At 43.5% G+C, this 21,371-nt stretch overlaps 1 protein-coding gene across 1 annotated transcript in view; it reads left to right on the forward strand.

The window, feature by feature from the left end:
- LOC141131772 (uncharacterized) overlaps positions 1 to 21,371 on the forward strand; it is a 759,715-nt gene that overhangs the window by 280,409 nt on the left and 457,935 nt on the right. The window contains exons 53-56 of the mRNA XM_073619424.1: positions 565 to 600; positions 8,398 to 8,424; positions 8,509 to 8,550; positions 8,633 to 8,713. Of these exons, the coding sequence (XP_073475525.1) occupies positions 565 to 600; positions 8,398 to 8,424; positions 8,509 to 8,550; positions 8,633 to 8,713 (186 nt within the window). The remainder of the gene's footprint in view (positions 1 to 564; positions 601 to 8,397; positions 8,425 to 8,508; positions 8,551 to 8,632; positions 8,714 to 21,371) is intronic.

A 21,371-nucleotide genomic window follows, 5' to 3' on the forward strand; every position in this document is an offset into this window, starting at 1 on the left:
AAAAAAAAATAGAGATGCATTTTCAAGTAATAAGCACAAGCTCAGATCCTCATTCATAACATATTCAACAAAGTTTTCTGAGTTCATTAGTGTCTTATGGGAAAGTTTTTTTTATTTTGAAAGGAGTTTTTAAATGAGGCTCATGGTTTACCAATCAGTTTTGTGTCTCTATGTTCACTTATGGTAATGAGCATTGGGTAATAAATAACCTGTTCACGTGAGGGTGAAGCTTCTTTACAGTATAGCTGAGCTGAACTCTTTATGACAACATACGGATTATAACAGTCTGGTTGTGTCTCAGGTGCTACCTGAAGTGGTTTGGCAATTGTAGAAAGATGCTCCTCTACAGGCCCCCCAATGAGTTGCACCGATCACAGCCAACTGGGGCACCACTGAATTTACTGGGATTTCTTCAGATGAGCTGGAATCTGTTTTTCGGGCAAAGGGAGATAAAAACCTTTCCGAAAAGAAAATACAAAGATAAATTTACCATACAGTAAATAATGAATTCATGAAATTTTCTGAACTCCTCTAATTGTTGTTCAATCTGTCTTTTTACAATAGGGCATCGATGGTAAAAAAGGAAATAAAGGAGATTCTGTAAGTCATGAAATATAGTGAGACACCGTCTGTCAGTATCACTACATTATAGAAGTTTTAAAAGAAAGTTCCTTATGAGAAACAAAAGGAAGCTGTCATTGCCTGTAAATGCTAGCTACCTGGCTGTAATGCCTTGAGTCAGTGACCTAAAGCGATTCTATAAAAGAGAATTCCTGTCTGACACTTCAGATCTACATACTTCTGCTGTGTCAGTGATTCAGGATCAGCATAACAGTCAAGCAGCTAAAAAAAAAATGAGAAAAAAAATCCACAATCAGGGGGTCTTTAATTTTGATTGGACCCTGGGCAAAAATGTTTTTCTCCACCTTCTCTGAGACATACAATAAATAGCAGATAGACTCAAAATCCATTTACTGAATCAGATCAGGCAGCGATTGCGATTGGTTGCCAGAGGTTACAGTGTATCATTACTGCTCACTGACTAGTTTCTAGAGGTTACAGCACACATTACGGCTCACTGATTCATTGCTAGAGGTTACAGCACATGCTTTCTGCTTGTTGATTGGTTGCTAGAGATTACTGTACATCAATACTGATGAAAGGATTCTACACCAAGGACTAATGTAATGAGAAGATTTACACTGACCACCAATGTAACTGAGAGATTTAGCCTGCGTTCACATTTGTGTGTGTCCGGAACGCAAGCAAAATCTCTTTCCTGACACCACAGAAACCTGCTGCCCTTTAGCAGATACACAGCAGTCTTATTAATTGTTAATGACACCCTCACACATCTGCTGACCATGTGCCTTGGCACCGTGTGATTTTGAAAAAGGGTGTGGGACGTTCTTCCGCAATTCTATTGCATAGAGCAGCCCAATGAAATGAATGGGCTGCCCTACATGTGAACTACATCTTTATCCACCCTGTCAGTACACCTTTGCATCCTAAAACCCATGCTAACCTCTGCACCCCAAACCTCCCCCCTTAACTCTACCTGCCTCCTCTGCTCATCTTTGCACCCACCTTCCTTACCTCCATACATCCCCTCCTTGCTCACCTATGCACCCCTAACTGTAATTCCTTCTCTGCCTACCTCTGCACACCCCACACTAATTTGCTTACCTTTGCAGAACAGGCTGATGGTAGGCTTAATGACCACAGTTGTAGGCAGGACTTTCATTCATGCCCCTTTAATTCCCCAGTGGGCGGCATTCAGTATAGGTGATGGTGGATATGACATCAGGGGGGCATGATATACATATGAATACCACCTCTATTTACATATGAATTCTGCTGATCTGCCACTATCTACATATGAATGCCGTTGTTATTTACATATCAATTCCGGTATTTACATGTAAAAACAGGGTCTGCAGGTGAGTCACCTGTACACAACAATAGGGCAGAGATGGGCAGCATTAGTAACAGAAATTGACACTGAGATATCAGGACACAGCACAGACTAAAACCTCAAGGGACGATGGAATTTATACAGGGAAAATTGGCAAGTATGAGGCAGCTGCTTTGGGCTCCACAACAATGACAGGGCCCAGGGCAGCTGCCCCTTTTGCCCTGCCTTGAAGACGACCCTGTTCACAATAGCAGACCTAAATTTCAGGTTATTCTTTTTTTCTAGGAGCAAGACTGCTCACTTACATATGGACATCTTTTTCCCTAGTGACAAGCAATGACTGTGAACACATAATCTTTTTAAATCTATACTCCGGGCAAAAAGCTAAATACACAGATGAAATACTGTATAGGAATTATGGGAACCGATTTACTTGCCACATGGTTTGCATTTCTGACCATTTATTCTTGATATTTGCACAGTTTGCTTGTCAGGCAAAGGAGGATAAATGATTTTACTCTGCGGCAGGTAAATGTTGTGTGCACTTTAAAACAAAGTACGCTCAAAATGTTTGCCCCTGATCCTGCTCTCGTACTCTACAGATGCATTTCTACCAGAATCTGATGGCCAAGGGCTTTTGGGACTGTTTACATCCAGCACTGCAAGCATGGACGTCCGCAGAACTTTTTTCAGGGGGGGCATCGTTTTATATCACCCATGCTCCACCCCTTTTTGACAATGTCATGAACGGGAGGGGCTTAGTCATTATCACATAAAACACAGGCATGTGCCCATCAATTGCAGTCTCATTGTGCCCATAAAATGTGGCCTGTACAGTATGTGTATATATAGGGGGTGGATTGTAATAATATATACAGGAAGGAAGGTGTGTGTATATAGCTGTATACAGGACAGATTATGTATATCTGCAGTCAGTGATGGAGGAATACAGGAAAGAAGATTGGTTTATATAGCCGTATACAGGACAGGACAGATGATATGATCTTTCCTATACAGTATCTAGCACCCCCCTTCACTGATCATACCTGTATTCACTCAGCTGCCCCCCTCATCTGTATATATGTCAGGCCCCCCCACACACACAGCTCTCCCCCCTATACACAAACAGCCTCCTCCCTTCACTTGTACTAACAGCCCTCACTTGTTCTATGTGTTTATTGAAATTTTGCATAAGAAAAGACAAAGTATATCAGATATCATAGCAAGGGATACATATATGAACAATAGAGACATATCTATATAGTCTTTACTAAAACAATTCTCGCAGGCGAGGTGAAAGCAGAGATAATAGATAAAATTTTAAATTAGTCAATAAATTGTGGACCCAAATATGAATCAATATTTATATATGAGATATATAAAGTATGCCTCCAGACCACCTATCCACCCCTCTTGGGCTCAAACTGTGGATAGGTGGGGGCATGGATAGTCAAAAATGAAATTGTTATTACAAATAGGAATTGGTCCATATAGTATACCTGAGAGAAGAGAGAAAAAATTTAAATGGAGAACGAGAAAAAGGAGTGATACTCTCATTACAAATTATTGACTATATTTAACTATTGGAGGAGAAAAATTGTGAAAGTCTAATATGCATAAAGGCATTACTCATTGATAATGAGATATGAGTCATTTAAGTAAGTTGTAAAAGTATCCCATAATTATCATTAGCGTAATAAATAATAAAGGGAAAGTTAGTAGAGAAAGAAGAGAAAAGAATATGAGACTTATACGGGCATTATAACCTTAGTGCTGAATATTAAATAAAAATTACATAGGTTTGCCCTAGAAATTAAAGGAATCTAAGAGAAACAGATAGTAAGATAAGAAGAAAAGAAAGAATCCCCTGAAGTGGTGTCCCAGCTCCTGACATAGATAAGCAATAATACATCAATATTACAGGAATTTTAATAGGGTAACATCAATGACTGGTCGAAATCGGAAGAAAAAAAGTGCTTAACCCATGGCTGCCAAATCATACGGAATTTATTAATATTATTATCTTCGATAGCTGTCATTTTTGCGAAAATGAGGGCCTTGTTCGTTCTATGTTTGACTTCTGCCACAATCAGTGTATTAGACTGCTAACAGCCCTCACTTGTAAGGTGGTCTTCCTTCTCCCAAGTCCTGTTTCCACACGTCCCTGTGAAAATACAAAAGGCAGCAAAGCAAACACGAGGGGCACACATACAGGAAGCAGCCATAGGTGGCAGTAAAGAGCTCTGTAAGCTCAGTGACACTGATCTGAAGCAGCTGTGGAGCTGACTCGCACAAACCCAGAGAGCCAGCACAGCTAAAGGGTGTGGCCACGGCAGACCCTTGCCAATTCCAGGGGGGTCACTCACCCCCCCCTTGCCCCTACCTGCGGAGGCCCATGACTACAAGTATTCTCTGTCCTGGCCGCACCTGTGCATTACAGCCCCACAGACTTCTATGGAGCTGTCTCTCTTCATCCCTGAGGCCGGAGGTGAAAAAAGACAATCAAGACAGAAGTCTTCAGGGCTGTAATAGGCAGGTGCAGCTAGGACAGAGAAGACTTGTGGTGCCAGATTAGAAACATCCCCCAAACAGTGGCCTTTGGAGCTCTGTAAGTATGCATCTGTGGACTGAGAGGATGGAATTGGATAGGTAAGGGAAAAGGGGCAAAAAGGAAAAGTGCCCATAGTTTTAAAGGATAAGTTCACCTATGATAACATGTTACACCCATATTCGGGGTATGTCATATAACATTTTATGAATGGACCAACCCCTGCACCTTCCCGATCCCCGCTGTGCCAGCTAGCAGGGCTTCTTCTCCACTCGCTAGCTGTCAAAATTTAAAAAAAAAAGTGTCAGTGTGGGCTCCACCCACCCGGCCACGTCTCTCATTCACAGTGCTCTGTGAATGAAAAACTACAAGGTCTGGCAGCCTTTGCAGTTTTCAATTAACTACCATGGTGTTGTGGCACTGGGTGCTGTGCTAATTCATTAATTCTTCCTGTCAGAAGGTATTGGTTTCCTTTCACGAGGTACAAGGAAGCAGAAACACGGACAGGTCTGCAGGAAACCTGCATGGCATTAGTGATCTGCTGATTGCTAGTGCAATGCTTTACAGGCTCTTGCATTAAAAAATAATAAATGCACATTTTTTACCTGCAAAAAAAATGTGCATTTATTATTTTTTCTGAAAATGTGAACTTATCCTTTAAAGTGCACTTATCCTTTAACTCCATGGAGTGGTGCCTCCCGGCTCTTTAAGGGGTTTAGGATGCCGCTGCTGCCGCTCGGCACCAAGGACCACCCACCAAAAGGCTGCATATTTGCGTGTGGCCAGCGCCAAGAGGTTAAGTGACACCTACAAGACTTGTACTTCCCTCAGCCTGTGACTGGAAAGTGAAAGGAGAAGCAGCAAACTGGTTAGCTTCTCACCCTTTTGTTTCCCCTTATCATGATGTTTTTTGAGTAATACTGCACAACTGATTCTCTCCTTGTTCTGTTCTCCCTCTCCCTGTCCTGTGCTTTGCTATACAGAGTATTGCAAGAGGCTAACATCAGGTCATATTCCAAGATTAACACCATTTATAAAATTAAGGTATCTATCTATAATGACTACTGAGATGCTGAGCTCTTCCTGGAGTCTAGCTTTAAAGCAGTATTAAACCTAAAAGCAAACATTGATTAAATTGCAGCTTACCAATTCTTAGATGTGATAGCTACATTAGTTGTCTTTTTAGACTTTTTTTCCTTTATTTTCACTGGGTGATCCTGCTAGTACATCTGTTATCTTTCAACAGAACAAAATATCCTGCAGATGTAGCAGTTAGAGGGCTGGGACAAACCATTTACCACTGACAGGGGTGCTTACAATGAGCAGCTTTTTATTTATTTACGTTAAACCGTTTTCCCAAAGAGAACAAAATTGTTGCTGTAACTGCTTATAACGTGTTAGCTGGAGTCTTGCTTCAATTTGTCAGTGCATCTAATTCTGCTAGAGCATTTAACATTACCCTTATCTAGAGCTGGGTAAGCCTGGAAAAAAAGGAAAAATATTTTTTTTTCTTTTTTTTCAAAGCTGCTTTTTTTTTTTCCAGAAAAATTGAAAAACAAAAGAAGCGTGGAATATGTTCTTTTACAATTATAAATAAAAATATCTATGACATGGTATTCTATATAACATGGAGACCTTAATGAAATATTTCTGAGACTTTATGTAAAATCTTAAAGGATATTATAAAGATTTGTTTAAAAAAACAAACATGTCATACTTACCTCCTCTGTGCAGTTGGTTTTGCACAGAGTGGCCCCCGATCCTCCTCTTCAAGGGTCTCTTAGCGGCGCTCCTGGCTCCTCCTCTTCTCAAGTGCCCAGTTGGAGAGCTGCTCTCCCTCGAGGCACCCATGCAGGTGCGCGCCTGTGTTCTGCTGCTGCCTCCATTGACACAGATAGCAGGACTCGGCTCCGCCCCCAGCTCCCGCATCATTGGACTTGATTGACAGCAGCGGGAGCCAATGCGCTGCTATCAATCTATCCAATCAGGACCCGAGACATCGTCTGGAGCTGGTGTGTTCGTCCCCGTCGCTGGAAAGACCGGGTTCAGGTAAATAAAAGGGGGAACCTGGGGGGCTGCTGCATCACAGGAGGTTTTTCACCTTAAAACGGAGTTCCACCCAAAAAGTGGAACTTCTGCTTTAAGAACTCCTCGCCCCCTTACATGTCACATTTGGCATGTCATTTTTTTTTGGGGGGGGGAGTGAGTGCTTAGTTTTGAGTGGGACTTCCTGTCCCACTTCCTGCTTCCGACTACGGGCTGTCTAGGCGACTCCTCCTCTCCCCCTAGGTGGCCCCTCCCTCTCAGCAATCTTCTGGGACATGTCACAGGTCCCAGAAGATTGCCTGTCCACTGGGAGAGTGCAGCACGACTCGCGCATGCGCAGTGCGTGCCCGGCCATGAAGCCACAAGCTGTCACAGCAAGGTGCCCACAGTTTCAATGCAGGCGTCGCGGAGAGGAGGGGGAGAGGAGTGAGGCTCCGTGCGGCCGCATCACTGGAGCGTGGCACAGGTAAGTGTCCGTTTATTAAAAGTCAGCAGCTAAACGTTTTGTAGCTGCTGACTTTAATAAACAAAAAAAAACCTGGAACTCCACTTTAATGCATAGAATGCATTAAGATGAAAAACCTTGAGGCTTTACAACCCCTTTAAATCATTGCAAATGTATGCTGGGACTGGGCCATCTGGCAAAATTGTCAGGCAGCGGAAGACTTTTTCTTTTTTCGGGTCACAGAGCCCTTCTTTTTTTTCTTTCAGGTCAAGGCGGTTGCGTTCATCATGATTGTCAAAAACTGTCTCTGTGTTTTGTTTTGTTTTTTTACACTTGTTTTAGTGAATGAGTAGGGGTACAATGTACCCCTACTCATTCACATGGGGGGCAGGATACAGCAGCCCCCTTGTTAAAGGGGGCCTCCAGATTTCAATAAACCCCCTGCCTGCAGATCCCCACAACCACTGGCAAGGGTTGTGGGGAAGAGGCCCTTGTTCCCATAAACTTGTCCCTCCCCCCTTTCATGGCTTGCCAGGCTGCATGCTCGGATAAGGGTCTAGTGTGAATTTTGGGGGTGACCCCCAGGCCATTTAAAAAAAAAAATATACATGGGATTCTCCTTACAAATTCCTACCAGACCTAAGAGACTAGTATGACTTGGGGGGGGTGGCAACCACAACATATTTCTTATTTTGGTGTGGGGTTCCCCTTTAAAATCCATTCCCGAAGAGGGGACCCCAACACTGTTTTTTTTCTCAATTCATATTCAAAACTGATGACATGTGAGATTCAGAAGCGTTCCGTTAGAAGTCAATGAGCCTATAATTCGCATGTGACCCGCAACGCACAGGACTTTCACTTTGCACTGCTGCTGCACCGCAGATATATGAATCGGCTTCATAAAAAGCTGGTTTGGTTCACATGTCATGCTAAACGGATAAGATTTAAAATGCACCTAATTCGCATACAGTATATGTAAATAGAACCTTACACAGATTTAGGTTAATTAATTTTATGACCACTGTCACCACAACAGAAAGAGGTAGGAAATCTAAAAACTGTGCAGTTATCATTGGAACACGAACAGAAGGCTAATCTTCCAATAAGGTAACCTATTATGGTGGCAACTGTCTTAGATAAAAATCCTGTCATTTCCTGCTGCATTTCTGGATAAGAAGTGAGACGCAATCTCCACAAAAAAACACAGACAGCAATAGCATCCTGACAGTTGTTTTACCCATCCCCGGCTGTATTCAAATTGAGCTTTAGATATATTTTAATAGCATCACTAGCTTTTTCTTTCACTTATAGTACAGAGTTGCTCTTCAATTATTAAAAAAAATAAAATGTTAGTTTAAAATCAGTTTTAGAGCTATTATTTGGTTTGTTGTTGAAATAATCTGTATTTAAAGTGTTAAAGTTACTTTAACTTAACTTTTTCAGGGCCAACCAGGACCCCCAGGAAGTTCAGTAAGCATTAAGCTTGCTTTATATTTTTTTAAGCTGTTTTAACATGGTAGGTATTTTTGGCAACATTTTATTTTGATTTTACAGATTACATCAATCGACAAGAGCCTACTTGCCAAAGGAGAAAAGGCAAGTGTTTTTCTCCTTTAGTCCCTTTCTTGACTAAATGTTTGACTTAATGTAACAAGGACTTTTGTAATTTGCTATTTAGGGAGATCCCGGAGTAGCAGGCGATTCAGGGGAGATGGGTCCTAAAGGTGACAAGGGAGACCCTGGACCACCAGGACTGATAGTAAGGAACTAATATTTTATTCTAATAATAATTCTTATGTTCATCATGTCAAATTTGATATCCGTCTTGTATAAAAAAATATTGTAACTGGCACACCATGTAGAGGATAGTTCTTTTAAGCCAATCTAGGAGACTCAGTTTCCCTTATTTTCTTTTCAGTTATTAGTTAAGCAGTGCTAATCTTGTGTTGAGTATTTTTTCTGTCTTACTGAAAAGATGTCTAAGATCTAAGATAGGGGTGTCAAACTCAATTTCAGGAAGCTGGGGGCCGAGCTGCAGAAGAAGTGCGAGGGCCACATAAAAATTACCTGGAGGGCTGGATTGGGCCTGCGGGCCTTGTGTTTGACACATATGCTTTAAGATATCTGCAAAATAAAAACTAAAATGCATTTTATGGGGAATGTGACTAAGATGACAACTGGGATGGACGTCTAATAGAGGAGCTCTGTTGCCACGAGGGGAACTTTCATCCTGATTCCCTGCCTTATCTCCCCATTGACCTGGATCATTGTCCCATTTTAGTACGATGATGAGGAGCAGACAGCAATCTGAGCCTTGGCACCAAAGAGAACCAACAATCAACTCTGGAGTGGCGGGAAAGCACACCACAGGCACTGCCAATATTGCGACACAGACAGAGGATACATATCTGCCTCTCAAACTAGCAAACTAATCTGACTCTTGCGCAAGATAAGATCCGCCATCGTAGTACCGAGAACTGAGTGCTGTACAGGGGATTCCACTCTACTCTCCTCCATACACTACAAACCAAGGTAAAATCCTTGGAATCCGGAGCTGAGGATGCAGAAAACTGCAATAAACATAATAACCTTAAGATTGTGGGGTTGACAAAGGGAACAGAAGAGCTGGAGCATAAAGATTTACAGAGCGCCTGCTACGAACTATATTCCAATAGGCCTTGTTTTCTTCCTTCTTCTCAGTTGAGAATGGCCACAGGATGCCATCAGATCATGGACCTCCTAGGACAGCATCTCGTACGTTTATTCTCCAATTGCTAAACTTTTGTGATTGAGATTTGGTCCCACGTTAAGTTCATAAGTTGGATACAGAATGCTATGAGGCTGTTAAACGTATGATGTTTCTGGACTTTGTGATAGATACCCGAAAAACCCTGCAAATCTTTTGACCCTGTGAAGCAATACCTCTGGAACAAAGGTATTCAGTACAGTATGCTGTTTCTGCCTGCCTAGCCTTGCGTTTACAGGATGGAGAAACTACCCTATACTTTCTTCTGTTAATTTTGTGTAGAACTGCCTAGGAGCCCAGTGGATTCCTTAATTTGTTTGAAACTAGTCAAGATGGATGTTCACATGGATCCATGTACTTTCTGTATGTCAGGGCTGGGCTCAGCCCTTCCTTCTCTGGGCTGGCCGCTCAGCTCTGACTAATTGCCAGCTCCTATCTCTCCACAGTTACGCAGCTGTTGATGATATCCTGCTCCTCAGTCCTGCCTACTTAAGCCGTCCAGCCCAGAGGATCTCTGCCTTCGCCTTAGTCAACATCAGAGACGCTCTCCTGCGTTCCTGTTAAAAGACTTGCTTGGCTGACCTCCCTTCTGGCTCCAGATCCTTTGGCTTGTCTGACTATCCGTTCCGGTTCCTGAATTCTGGCTATGTTTTGACTACGTTTGTTCTATTTACTTTTATTATTAAACAAGTGTGATTTAACTGTACTTCTCTCTCGGTCTGATTTCATGGTTTCTGACAGTAGGGGAAGGCCATGATACAGTCAATCCACTTGTTGGTAATATTTTTTCCAGATTGGATGAGCAAGATCACCGCATGGATCAGTTTGCCATGGCATTGCAAGCGCTCCTGAGTCGTACGGCTCACCTGGAATCTCCCACTGTGGCTGCTCCGGTACAACCTGTGTTGCAGGCCGTCCCTGCTGCTGCGCCAGTCTCTGTGCAGGCACCCGCCTCGAGTATTACCTCTATAAGAGGGATGTCTGGTTCTGCTCCGCTTCCCCAGGGATTTGGGGGTGATCCAGTCCAATGCAGAGGGTTTCTCAGCCAGGTTGAGATATACTTTGAGATGCTGCCCCAGGCATTTCCCACAGACAGAAGCAAAGTAGGTTTTCGTGATATCTTTGCTTTCTGAGAGAGTCTTGGCTTGGGCAAACCCTCTATGGGAGATGCAAAAATCTGTTGTCTTGAGTTACCCTGAGTTTGTGGACTTATTTAAAAGGGTATCTGACGTTCCAGGTTCTGCTGCCAAGTGCCTCATGTCCATCAGAGTACGAGAACTGTTACCGACTATACCAGAGGCAGAGGTTGCATGGAACAATGTGGCTCTCGTGGCTGCTTTTTCTCATGGTCTCTTGGATACCATCAAGGATGAGATAGCAGCCCGAGATATACCCACTGAGCTGAAGACGTTGATCACGTTTGTCATCCTCATTGACTCCAGACTCAGAGAAAGACTCTTTTAAGGAGCGCTTGCGGAAGCCTCCTGTACATTTGTCTCTGAGCTTTGCAGTCCCATCCATGCCTCCCTCACCTCCCATGCCTCCTGGTACCGAGTTGGTCAGTGAAGGTCAACCCATGCACTTGGGTTTCACGCGTCTCTCTGCGGATGAGAGAACCTTTAGGAGGAGGGAGAGATTGTGCCTTTATTGTGGCCAGGCAGGTCACTTTTTGAAGTATTCTCCTTCTCGTTCAGGGAACATCTGAACCTTGAGGTCCTGTCACGGACAGACCTTAGGTGGCTTGTTTCGTCTCCAGTTATCCAGAAGGATAAGCCCCTGGTTTGGTCACCCTTTCTTGGCCTGAGTCGTCCGTCGAGATACAGGCTCTAATTAACTCTGGGGCTGCAGGCCTGTTCATTGATGCTGCCTTTGTATCGAAGCACTTGATTCTGCTGCAGTTGAGTGACACTCCACTTGCCATTGAGGCTCTTGATGGGAGACCCCTACAGCCTGTGTTTCATGAGATGGTTCCGTGGTTCATGGCCATAGGGGCTCTTCACCATGAGATAACCCAATTCCAAGTTATTTCCTCACCTAAGTTTCCGCTGGTTATTGGTTATCCTTGGTTACAGAGGCACAACCCCTCTTTTGATTCTCTCCTGGTTGCCACAATGCAGTAAGACATGTTTCCAGAAGGTAGCCAAGGTCTTGTGCACCTCTTCACTCTCCTCCCTGCTGGAGGAGTACCGCGATTTTAGCGATGTCTTTGACAAAGGTCAAGCCGGTAGTTTGCCTCCACACCGGCCGTATGATTGCGCAATTGACCTTCAACCTGGTGCCATAACCCCTCATGGCCGGGTTTACCCTTTGGTTTAAATAAGAACCACGCTGCAAACAAGTGTAATATATTACAAATAGATCCCTGAGGGATCCACATAAATGTCAGAAAAACACTAAACACAACCCATGTGATTTAGAAAAAAATATAACGATAAAAAAATCACACCAGTGAAATAATAAAGTCCCAATATAGATTCCAATGATGTCCAATAAGGTGCAATGAAGCTAATAAATCCTCCAGATGACACCATGTGAAAGAGTCCACCACCAGGTAAATTAAATGCTTACCAACAGCAAGCTGTGAATCAGCTTGTAAATAAACCAGGCGCACAGTCAGTAATAAGGTCCTGATACGATTCACAATGTAGGGGGAGGATAACCAGGATGACCAGGCAGATCAGGGTAGCTCCATCCAAAGGATCAAAAAGCAAACAGCAGGGAGGACCCAAAAAGAGTAAATAGACGGCTCTCCATAGCGCAAATCAGTAATTATAAACAGTTTATACAAATAGATTAATGCACTTACGTAAACAGCAGATTTTAAATGCAAAGATAAAACATACCAGCCGGCCGGCCAGCGAACACCCGTTCAAGACAAGATAATCAGTGATGACGTCAGCACATCAACCTTCCCTTTGACGTGCTGACGTCATCGCTGATTATCTCGTCTTGAACGGGTGATTATCTGATTTTGAATGTGTGTTCGCTGGCCAGCCAGCTGCTGTGTTTTATCTTTGCTTTTAAATTCTGCTGTTTATGTAAGTGCAATAATCTATTTAAATAAACTGTTTATACTTACTGATTTGCGCTATGGACAGCCGTCTTTTTACCCTTTTTGGGTCTTCCCTGCTGTTTACTTTTTGATCCTTTGGATGGAGCTACCCTGATCTGCCTGGTCATCCTGCTTATCCTCCCCCTACATTGTGAATCTTATCAGGACGTTATTACTGACTGTGCGCTTGGTTTATTTACAAGCTGATTCACAGATTGCCGTTGGTAAGCATTTAATTTACCTGGTGGTGGATTCTTTCACATGGTGTCATCTGGAGGATTTATTAGCTTCATTGCAGCTTATTGGACACATTGGAATCTATATTGGGACTTTATTATTTCACTGGTGTGATTTTTTTATCGTTCTATTTTTTTCTATATCACATGGGTTGTGTTTAGTGTGTTTTTTTCTGACATTTATGTGGATCCCTCAGGGATCTATTTGTAATATATTACACTTGTTTGCAGCGCGGTTCTTATTTAAACCATTGCCTTATTGATTGTGTATTTCCCACAATTTTAGAACTGCAGCTATTTTTTGTGTTAGTGCTGTAATTTTTTCTTTTCGGGGTTACCCTTTTCCGGTCTTGGAGGATAAGGCCATGGAGTATGTTGCAGACACACTTTCTCGAGGTTTCATCTGCAAATCCTTGTCCCCTGCTGGTGCTGGTTTCTTCTCCATGAAGAAGAAGAAGAAGAAGAAGGGTGGTGAACTGAGACCTTGTATTAATTATAGGGGTCTCAATCATTTCACGATTAAGAATGCCTATCCGATTCCGTTGATTACGGAGTTATTTGACCGCCTCAAGAGAACAATGGTTTTCACAAAGCTTGATTTCAGAGGGGCATACAATCTCGTGAGGATTAAGCAGGGCAACGAGTGGAAAACCGCGTTTAATACCAGAACAGGCCATTATGAGTACCTCGTAATGCCTTTTGGCCTTTGTAACGCCCCGGCAGTCTTCCAGGAATTCATTAACAATGTCCTCCGAGATTTGTTGCAGTTATGTGTCGTGGTTTATTCTGATATTTTCCAAGTCCCTGGAGAGTCACCACACATATGTCTGTCGTGTGCTTCAGAAACGAAGAGAGAACAATCTCTATTGTAAACTGGAGAAGTGCGAGTTCCATCGTGAACAGGTTAAATTCCTGGGTTATGTCATTTCCACTGCTGGTTTTTCAATGGACCCAGAGAAATTTTCAGCAAAATGTCCTCTGCAGCGTTTCCTGGGCTTTGCCAACTATTATCGGAAGTTTATTAGTAACTTCTCATCTCTGGTCAAGCCCCTGACTGATATGACCAGAAAGGATGGTAAGGAGGTCCGTTAAGGCCTTTGAGAGTTTCAAGGCTGCCTATGTTTCTGCTCCTATGTTGGCACATCCTGATCCTACGTTACCTTTTATCCTTGAGGTTGATGTTTCTGAGACTGGTGTTGGCGCCCTTCTGTCTTAATGTCCTACCTCTTAGAGTGCCTTGCATCCTTGTGGCTACTTTTCCAAGAAATTGTCACCTGTGGAGTGCAATTACGAGATTAGTGACAGAGAGCTGTTGGCGATCATTTTAGCCCTGAATGAATGGAGACATCTCCTCGAAGGTACCACTGTGCCGGTTCTCATTCTTACTGACCATAAGAATCTCACATTCTTGTCTGAGGCTAAACGCCTCTCTCCCAGAAGGGCGCGATGGGCTCTTTTCTTGTCAAGTTTTGATTACATTGTCTCATTCTTACCCAGTACTATGAATGTAAGGGCTGACGCCTTGTCACAACAATTTTCCTCCACTTCCAAGTTGGAGTCCGTTTTGGTTCCTGTGATTCCTCCTGATCGTATTCTGGCTATGGTTCGCACCAGTCTCACTTCTCCTTTGGGTGACAAAATTCTTGCTGCTCAGGTCCATACTCCCCCTGAGAAACCTTGTGACCGGTGCTTTGTCCCAGAGAGTCTCCGTACTGCCGTGCTCCGGACTTATCATTCTCCCAAGGCTGCTGGCCACCCTGGGAAGGATCAACTCTTTTGGGCCATTTCCCAACAATTTTGGTAGCCTAGTCTACATGCTGATATAACCGCCTTCGTAGCTGCCTGTTCCGTGGGTGCTCAGAGTAAGACTCCATGACACCTTCCAGTGGGCCTCCTACAACCCATACCCAATGGAGAGAGGCCCTGGACCCACCTGTCTATGGATTTTATTGTGGAGTTACCCAACTCTCAGGGCAACATAGTTATCCTTATGGTGGTTGACCGGTTCTCAAAGATGTGTCATTGTATTCCACTAAAGAAGTTGGCCACTTCTAAGGAACTGGCTTCCATTTTTGCTCAGGAGATCTTTCGCTTACATGGGCTACCCAAGGTGATTGTCTCAGACAGGGGTAGTCAGTTTGTGTCCCGGTTCTGGCAAGCCTTTTGTGCACAGTTGGGAGTTCAGCTTGCTTTCTCCTCTGCGTATCACCCACAATCTAATGGGGCCACAGAATGAGCCAATCAGTCCTTGGAGCAATTCCTACATTGCTATATTTCTGACCATCATAACAACTGGTCAGACCTATTACCAAGGGCAGAGTTTGCTCACAACAGTGCCTTGAATTCTGCTTCCCGATTGTCCCCGTTTATGGCGAATTATGGTTTCCAACCTTCCATGTTGCCTGACTCGTTTGTTCCGCAGAGTATTCCTGTTTTAGAGGAGCATCTCCATGGTTTCGTTCCACTTGGGCACAAGTCCAGGAGGCTTTGTGACATGGTAATGATAGGTAGACTCCATGCTGACCACAGACGCCTGCCTGCACTTTCCTATCAGGTTGGGGACAGGGTCTGGCTGTCATCTCGCAACCTCCGACTTTGTGTTCCCTCACTGAAGTTTGCACCTCGGTTTATTGGGCCTTTCCGTATTCTTCGCAGGATTAACCCAGTGACTTACATATTAGACCTTCCTTCTAATATGCGTATTTAGAATGTATTTCATGTCTCCTTATTAAAACCTTTGGTCTGCAACCGCTTTATCCTCTGTGCCACATCCTCACCCTGTACAGGTTGAGAACCATGAGGAGTATGAAGCACAGTCCATTGCTGACTCCCGTAGGTTCCGTGGGTGCATACAGTACCTGCTGCATTGGAAAGGGTACGGTCTGGAGGAACGCTCTTGGGTCTCATCCTTGGACGTACATGCCCCTGTCCTCCTCCTTGATTTCCATTGGCGTTTTCCCATCAAGCACGGGGGTCCTTCGAGGGGGAGGGGTCATTGAGGAGGGGGTACTGTCAGGGCTGGGCTCAGCCCTTCCTTCTCTGAGCTGGCCGCTCAGCTGTCGGCTAATTGCCAACTCCTATCTCTCCACAGTTGCTCAGCTGTTGATGACATCCTGCTCGTCAGTCCTGCCTACTTAAGCCGTCCAGCCCAGAGGATCTCTACCTTCGCCTTAGTCAACATCAGGTCGCCCCCTCCCGCCGCTCTTACCGGGCCTCCCGTGCCATCGGGAGGCCGGTGACCAATCGGATGCCTCCGTCGGCTGGGGGCGGGCTGGAACGAAGCTGTGGGTGGCTTCGTTCCAGCCTCCTAATTGTAAACGCGGAAGCGACATCATGACGTCACTTCCCCTTTACTCCACTGCCAATGGCGCCGATTTAAAAAAAATACAGTGTTTAGAATCGCGGTTTTCAGCGATCTGAATACTGTGAAGTGTAAAGAGTACCTGTCACCACCTATTACTGTCACAAGGGATGTTTACATTCCTTGTGATAGCAATAAAAGTGATCAAAAATTTTTTTTTTTAAAAAACACAATTTCTAAAAATAAAAATAAATAAAATAAATAAGAAAAAAAAAAAGTTTAAAGCGCCCAAGTCCCCGCGAGCTCGCGCAGCAAAGAAAACGCATACAGAAGTCGCACCCGCATATGTAAACGGTGTTCAAATCACACATGTGAGGTATCGCCACGATCGTCAGAGCGAGAGCAATAATTCTAGCCCTAGATCTCCTCTGTAACTCTAACCTGGTAACCGTAAAAAAATTTAAAGCATCGCCTATGGAGATTTTTAGGTACCGTAGTTTGTCGCCATTCCACGAGTGCGTGCAATTATAAAGCGTGACATGTTTGGTATCTCTTTACTTTATAACTTTACTGTTTGTTTTTTTTTTTAATTCATGAAAGTGTCCCTTTTCCCAAAGATTTGCGTTTAAAACCCCGCTGCACAAATACCGTGTGATAAAAAATATTGCAACAATCGCTAGATTCTCTGCTAAAAAAATATATATAACATATAACGGATTTTAACTTGTAAACACCAAATTTCAAAAATAGGCTTAGTCATGAAAGGGTTAATATGGCTCTATGTCTGCATCTAGACAGATTTGCCCCTGATGCAAACATGGACTCCCCCTTATCCAAATGGGCAACTTTTTGGGGGTTCACAGATGCATGGAGATGGAAACATCTGCAGCTGAAATGTTATACATGTCACTTGGTTACCCATGCTACCTTGTCTAGCATTGACCTTATTTATGTCAGCAACCCTGTCTTGGCTAAGGTAGAAGAGGTGTCTATAATTACTCAAAGAATCTCAGATCATGCCCCCATGTTGATACATACAGTATACATAAAAAGGAGGGGATTCCGGTGCTCCGAATGATGTGATGCCTTTGTAAGTGGTGCAATGGTATCTTTAATAGCAATTCTAAATCAGTCAGTATTATTTAAAACAAGAAGGCAGCCATCCTCAGAGGGTGTCCATTACCTCTGTGAGCAAGGAAAGTGAAAGAAGGGGGGTGGAGGCGCCAAACTGTCATAGTCCTATCATATAATTGGGTGTTAGTGTAATGTATACACTTACTGGTTCACAGGGTGGAGATGCCCATCTGGGGTAGAGGTGTCCTGGGGTGTGCTGGTACTGCACTACAGGCTCCAGTGACGTTCCTTCAACCGTAGGGGTGTTAGATCCGGTCACAGGCTGTTCAGCGGTGTCCACTGGATGGGAAGCTCCACGCTAACCACACTGGAACGTGGAAACGGACGTGACATCACCAACGCACGGCAGACATCCAGGCAAAGGATAATGATTGTACAGGCTTTGTCTTTCTTCTTCTTTTTTTTTTTTTTTTTACACGCTCAGGGCTCACAGCTCCTTCTACTGACCTGTTTGCTCTCAGGAGGAGAGCAGCTTAACTACATGGGCAGGCAATCTGGCTTAAATATATGGGCAGGAGGTCCACGGCTGTGGACAGCCAGCGGACCCACATGTTCACAAAAAACAAAGAATAAAAAAAGGGATAAGTTGAAAATCAATTGTTTAATACAAAATATGAGCAATAAATGTGAATTAAAACTAAAAATAATAAGGAAAAAATTATATTATTAAAAAATAAAAAATTATTGGATTGATTAAAAAAAATGGGACCAGGAGTTACTTACTAAGCACATGAGGGGGCATCATCCCCCAAGTAACTCGATGTCCTCGGGTAAGTAAAAAGTGACCACAGAAGGAATCTTTTGCTGTAAGACACCAATAAAAAGTACATGGAAATTAAAAAAGGGGGAAATCGAACTACAATAAGGAATGTGTCTCTATTTCTTCATTGAGTCCCCCCCCGGCGAGAGAGTACTCAATGAATATATCCAGTAGTTCTCCTGCTGACATAAGCGTTTAAAACGTTCTGCAGCAGGAAGACCTCTGGGGATGGCCTCTATGATCCAGACTTTGAGGCCCATGGTGGATTTATGATCTTCCTTCAAAAAATGAAGAGGGACACTATGTTTGTCCCAGCCTTTCTCTATAAAACACCTATGTTCGCCAAAGCGTTGGTGCAGGGTGCATATAATCCTGCCTACATAGAAGAGGCCACATGGGCAGGTCAAACAGTACACTATGTACAATCCTGTACAATCCTTATTGTTTGCCTGGATGCCCGCCGTGTATTGGTGACGTCACTTCCGCTTCCACATTCCAGTATGGTTAACGTGGAGCTTCCCATCCAGTGGACACCCCTGAACAGCCTGTGACCGGATCTAACACCCCTATGGCCGAAGGAACGTCACCGGAGCCTGTAGTGCAGTACCAGTACACCCCAGGACACCTCTACCCCAGATGGACATCTCCACCCTGTGAACCAGTAAGTGTATATATTACACTAACACACAATTATATGATCGGACTATCACAGTTTGGTGCCTCCACCCCCCTTCTTTCACATACCGTATACAGACCACAGTAGTCCCTACTTCCAAATTCTGGAGGCTGACACGCTATTGGAATTCTAATGACCACATTGAACCTGTGATTGCAACGGCTGTACAGGAATATTGTGTGGTTAATCAAAACACAGCTGAACCTGCAGTCATCTGGGTTCCCTTTGAGGCATAAATCTGTGGCTGTTATCAACTGACTATCGGTACAATATGTCAGGCATCCAAATCTATCTTGAGTAAATAATGAACACAAAATCCCCTGTGCTTGAAAGTGGGGCCAAAGTGGTAGTTGTCTATAATCTCATACCTTGCTGCCCTCATAAGACTGGGGAAGTCGTAAGATCACTGGAAACACAAAACAAAACAGAGGGTGCACAGGCCTAGTGCATTATCCTCAACAATAATCTTTAAAATATTTAAAAGAAGAGTAAGTGTTATACTCACAAACTGACAAATGCGTCACAGCTTTGCATAAAAAACCCCCCACCAGCTTCAGGTCCACGATACAACATATGGCATAACGGATCAAATTCCAGAAGTTTAGCAGGTTGATGCATTTCAAGGACTTGCCTCTTCTTCAGAGCCAAAGGAAGAGGCAAGTCAATGAAACACATCAGACTGCTGATCTTCTGGAATTTGATTTGTTATGCCATATGTTTTATCATGGACCTGAAGCTGTTGTTTTTTTATGCAAAGCTGAGACGCATTTGTCAATTTGCGAGTATAATACTTATGCTTAAATATTAAAGATTATTGTTGAGGATAATGCACTAGGCCTGTGCGCCATCTATTTTGTTTTGTGTATCCAAATTTATCTTGAGGTTGAAGCTAGGGCTAATAAGTTGGAAGCTTACTACTCTGATAATGGAGATTTGGAGGTATTTAGGAATATGCAAGTGGCTAATCCTTGAGGTGATGCTCCTATGAGTAACTGCTATCAAAAAGAAAATGCTATACCAATTCCAGTGGATCTTTGATCAGGGAGAGAGGACAGGTAGGCTGCTGGCATGGCTATCCAAAGAACAAACTACCTCGGCGCATACAGCAAATTTCAGGGTGGTTGTTAACAGACCCAGTGGCCATCAATTCTCATTTTATTGTCTACTACATATGACTGTATTCCTCTTGATCTAATTATGACCCTGAAGGCCTGGGCTCTTTTCTAGACTGTATTAAGTTCCTTGTTTTATTGGCACATTCCCTCCAACTGCTTGAAACTCCTCTCACCCTGAAAGATATTCAAGGGTTATAAGCTTTTTCCAGGTTGGGAAAACTTCTGGAGATGATGCATTGCCTGCTGAGTTCTTTAAAACTTACGGGGAACTCCTGGAGGGTAAGCTACATGAGGTTCTAACTTCTACCCTAGATGCCTCCATAGTCACGAAGCCTGGTAAGGATCCAGAACATTGCTCTTCCTACACGCCCATCCCAGATCCACAAGGATCAAACTGGCTTCATGACAGGAAGAGACATGGATAATAACCTGCGCAGATTATATACCTATATTGCTCATCCTACTAGCTCTGGGACTATAGGGGCTTTTCTTCATTCTGAGAAGGCTTTTGACTTGGAGGAATGCAAATACTTATGGATGGTTTTGCTCAAATCTGAGTTTGGACTTAATTTCATTTCCTGGGAACATTTCCTCTGTTCTGCTCCCACTGCCAGAGTTTGAACTAATGACATACTGTTCACACTCTTCCCACTCCACCAAGGTATGAAGCAGTGACGCCTCCTCTAACGGGCCTTTTTGCCTTGGCAATTGAACCCCTGGCATTGTTGTTGCATTCTTCCCATACAGCACAAGGTGTCTTGGTGGGACCTTCTATCCCTCTATGCAGATGACACTTTGTTATATCTGAATGATGTACAAATGTTTCTTACTGCAGCTCTGGAGATTATTGACACATTTGGCTACTATTTGGGTATCAAACTCAATTGTGATAAATCTGTGTCATTTACCCTATTCCAGTCAGTGCCTCCTCCAAACATGCCTGCTCTGCTTACGTGGGTCTTCTGCTTCAAATAATTAGGAATCCGTATACAGAAAGACCTGCCGAGTTACCTGTCTGATAATGGGGTTGATTTACTAAAACTGAAGTGTGCAAAATCTGGCGCAGCTCTGCATGGTAGCCAATCAGCTTCTAACTTCAGCTTGTTCAATTAGGCTTTGACAAAAAAACTTGGAAACTGATTGGTTATTATGCAGACCTGCACCAGATTTTGCACTCTGCAGTTTTAGTAAATCAACCCCAATATCTATTCAATCCTTCAACCACTAATCCAAAAACGTGCAGTATGGAAGACGTTACCATTGACTTGTTGGGCAGTGTCAACCTCAATAGAATGTCCTACCTTCTAAAATGTCTTTAGAAGTACTCTGGTACCTATACTTAATGCCTTTCCTTCAACTCTATCAGGCCATCACCTCCTTTATTTTGGTGGGAACCA

Source organism: Aquarana catesbeiana, linkage group LG03 (assembly GCF_042186555.1).
Source record: "Aquarana catesbeiana isolate 2022-GZ linkage group LG03, ASM4218655v1, whole genome shotgun sequence".
NCBI lineage: Eukaryota > Metazoa > Chordata > Amphibia > Anura > Ranidae > Aquarana > Aquarana catesbeiana.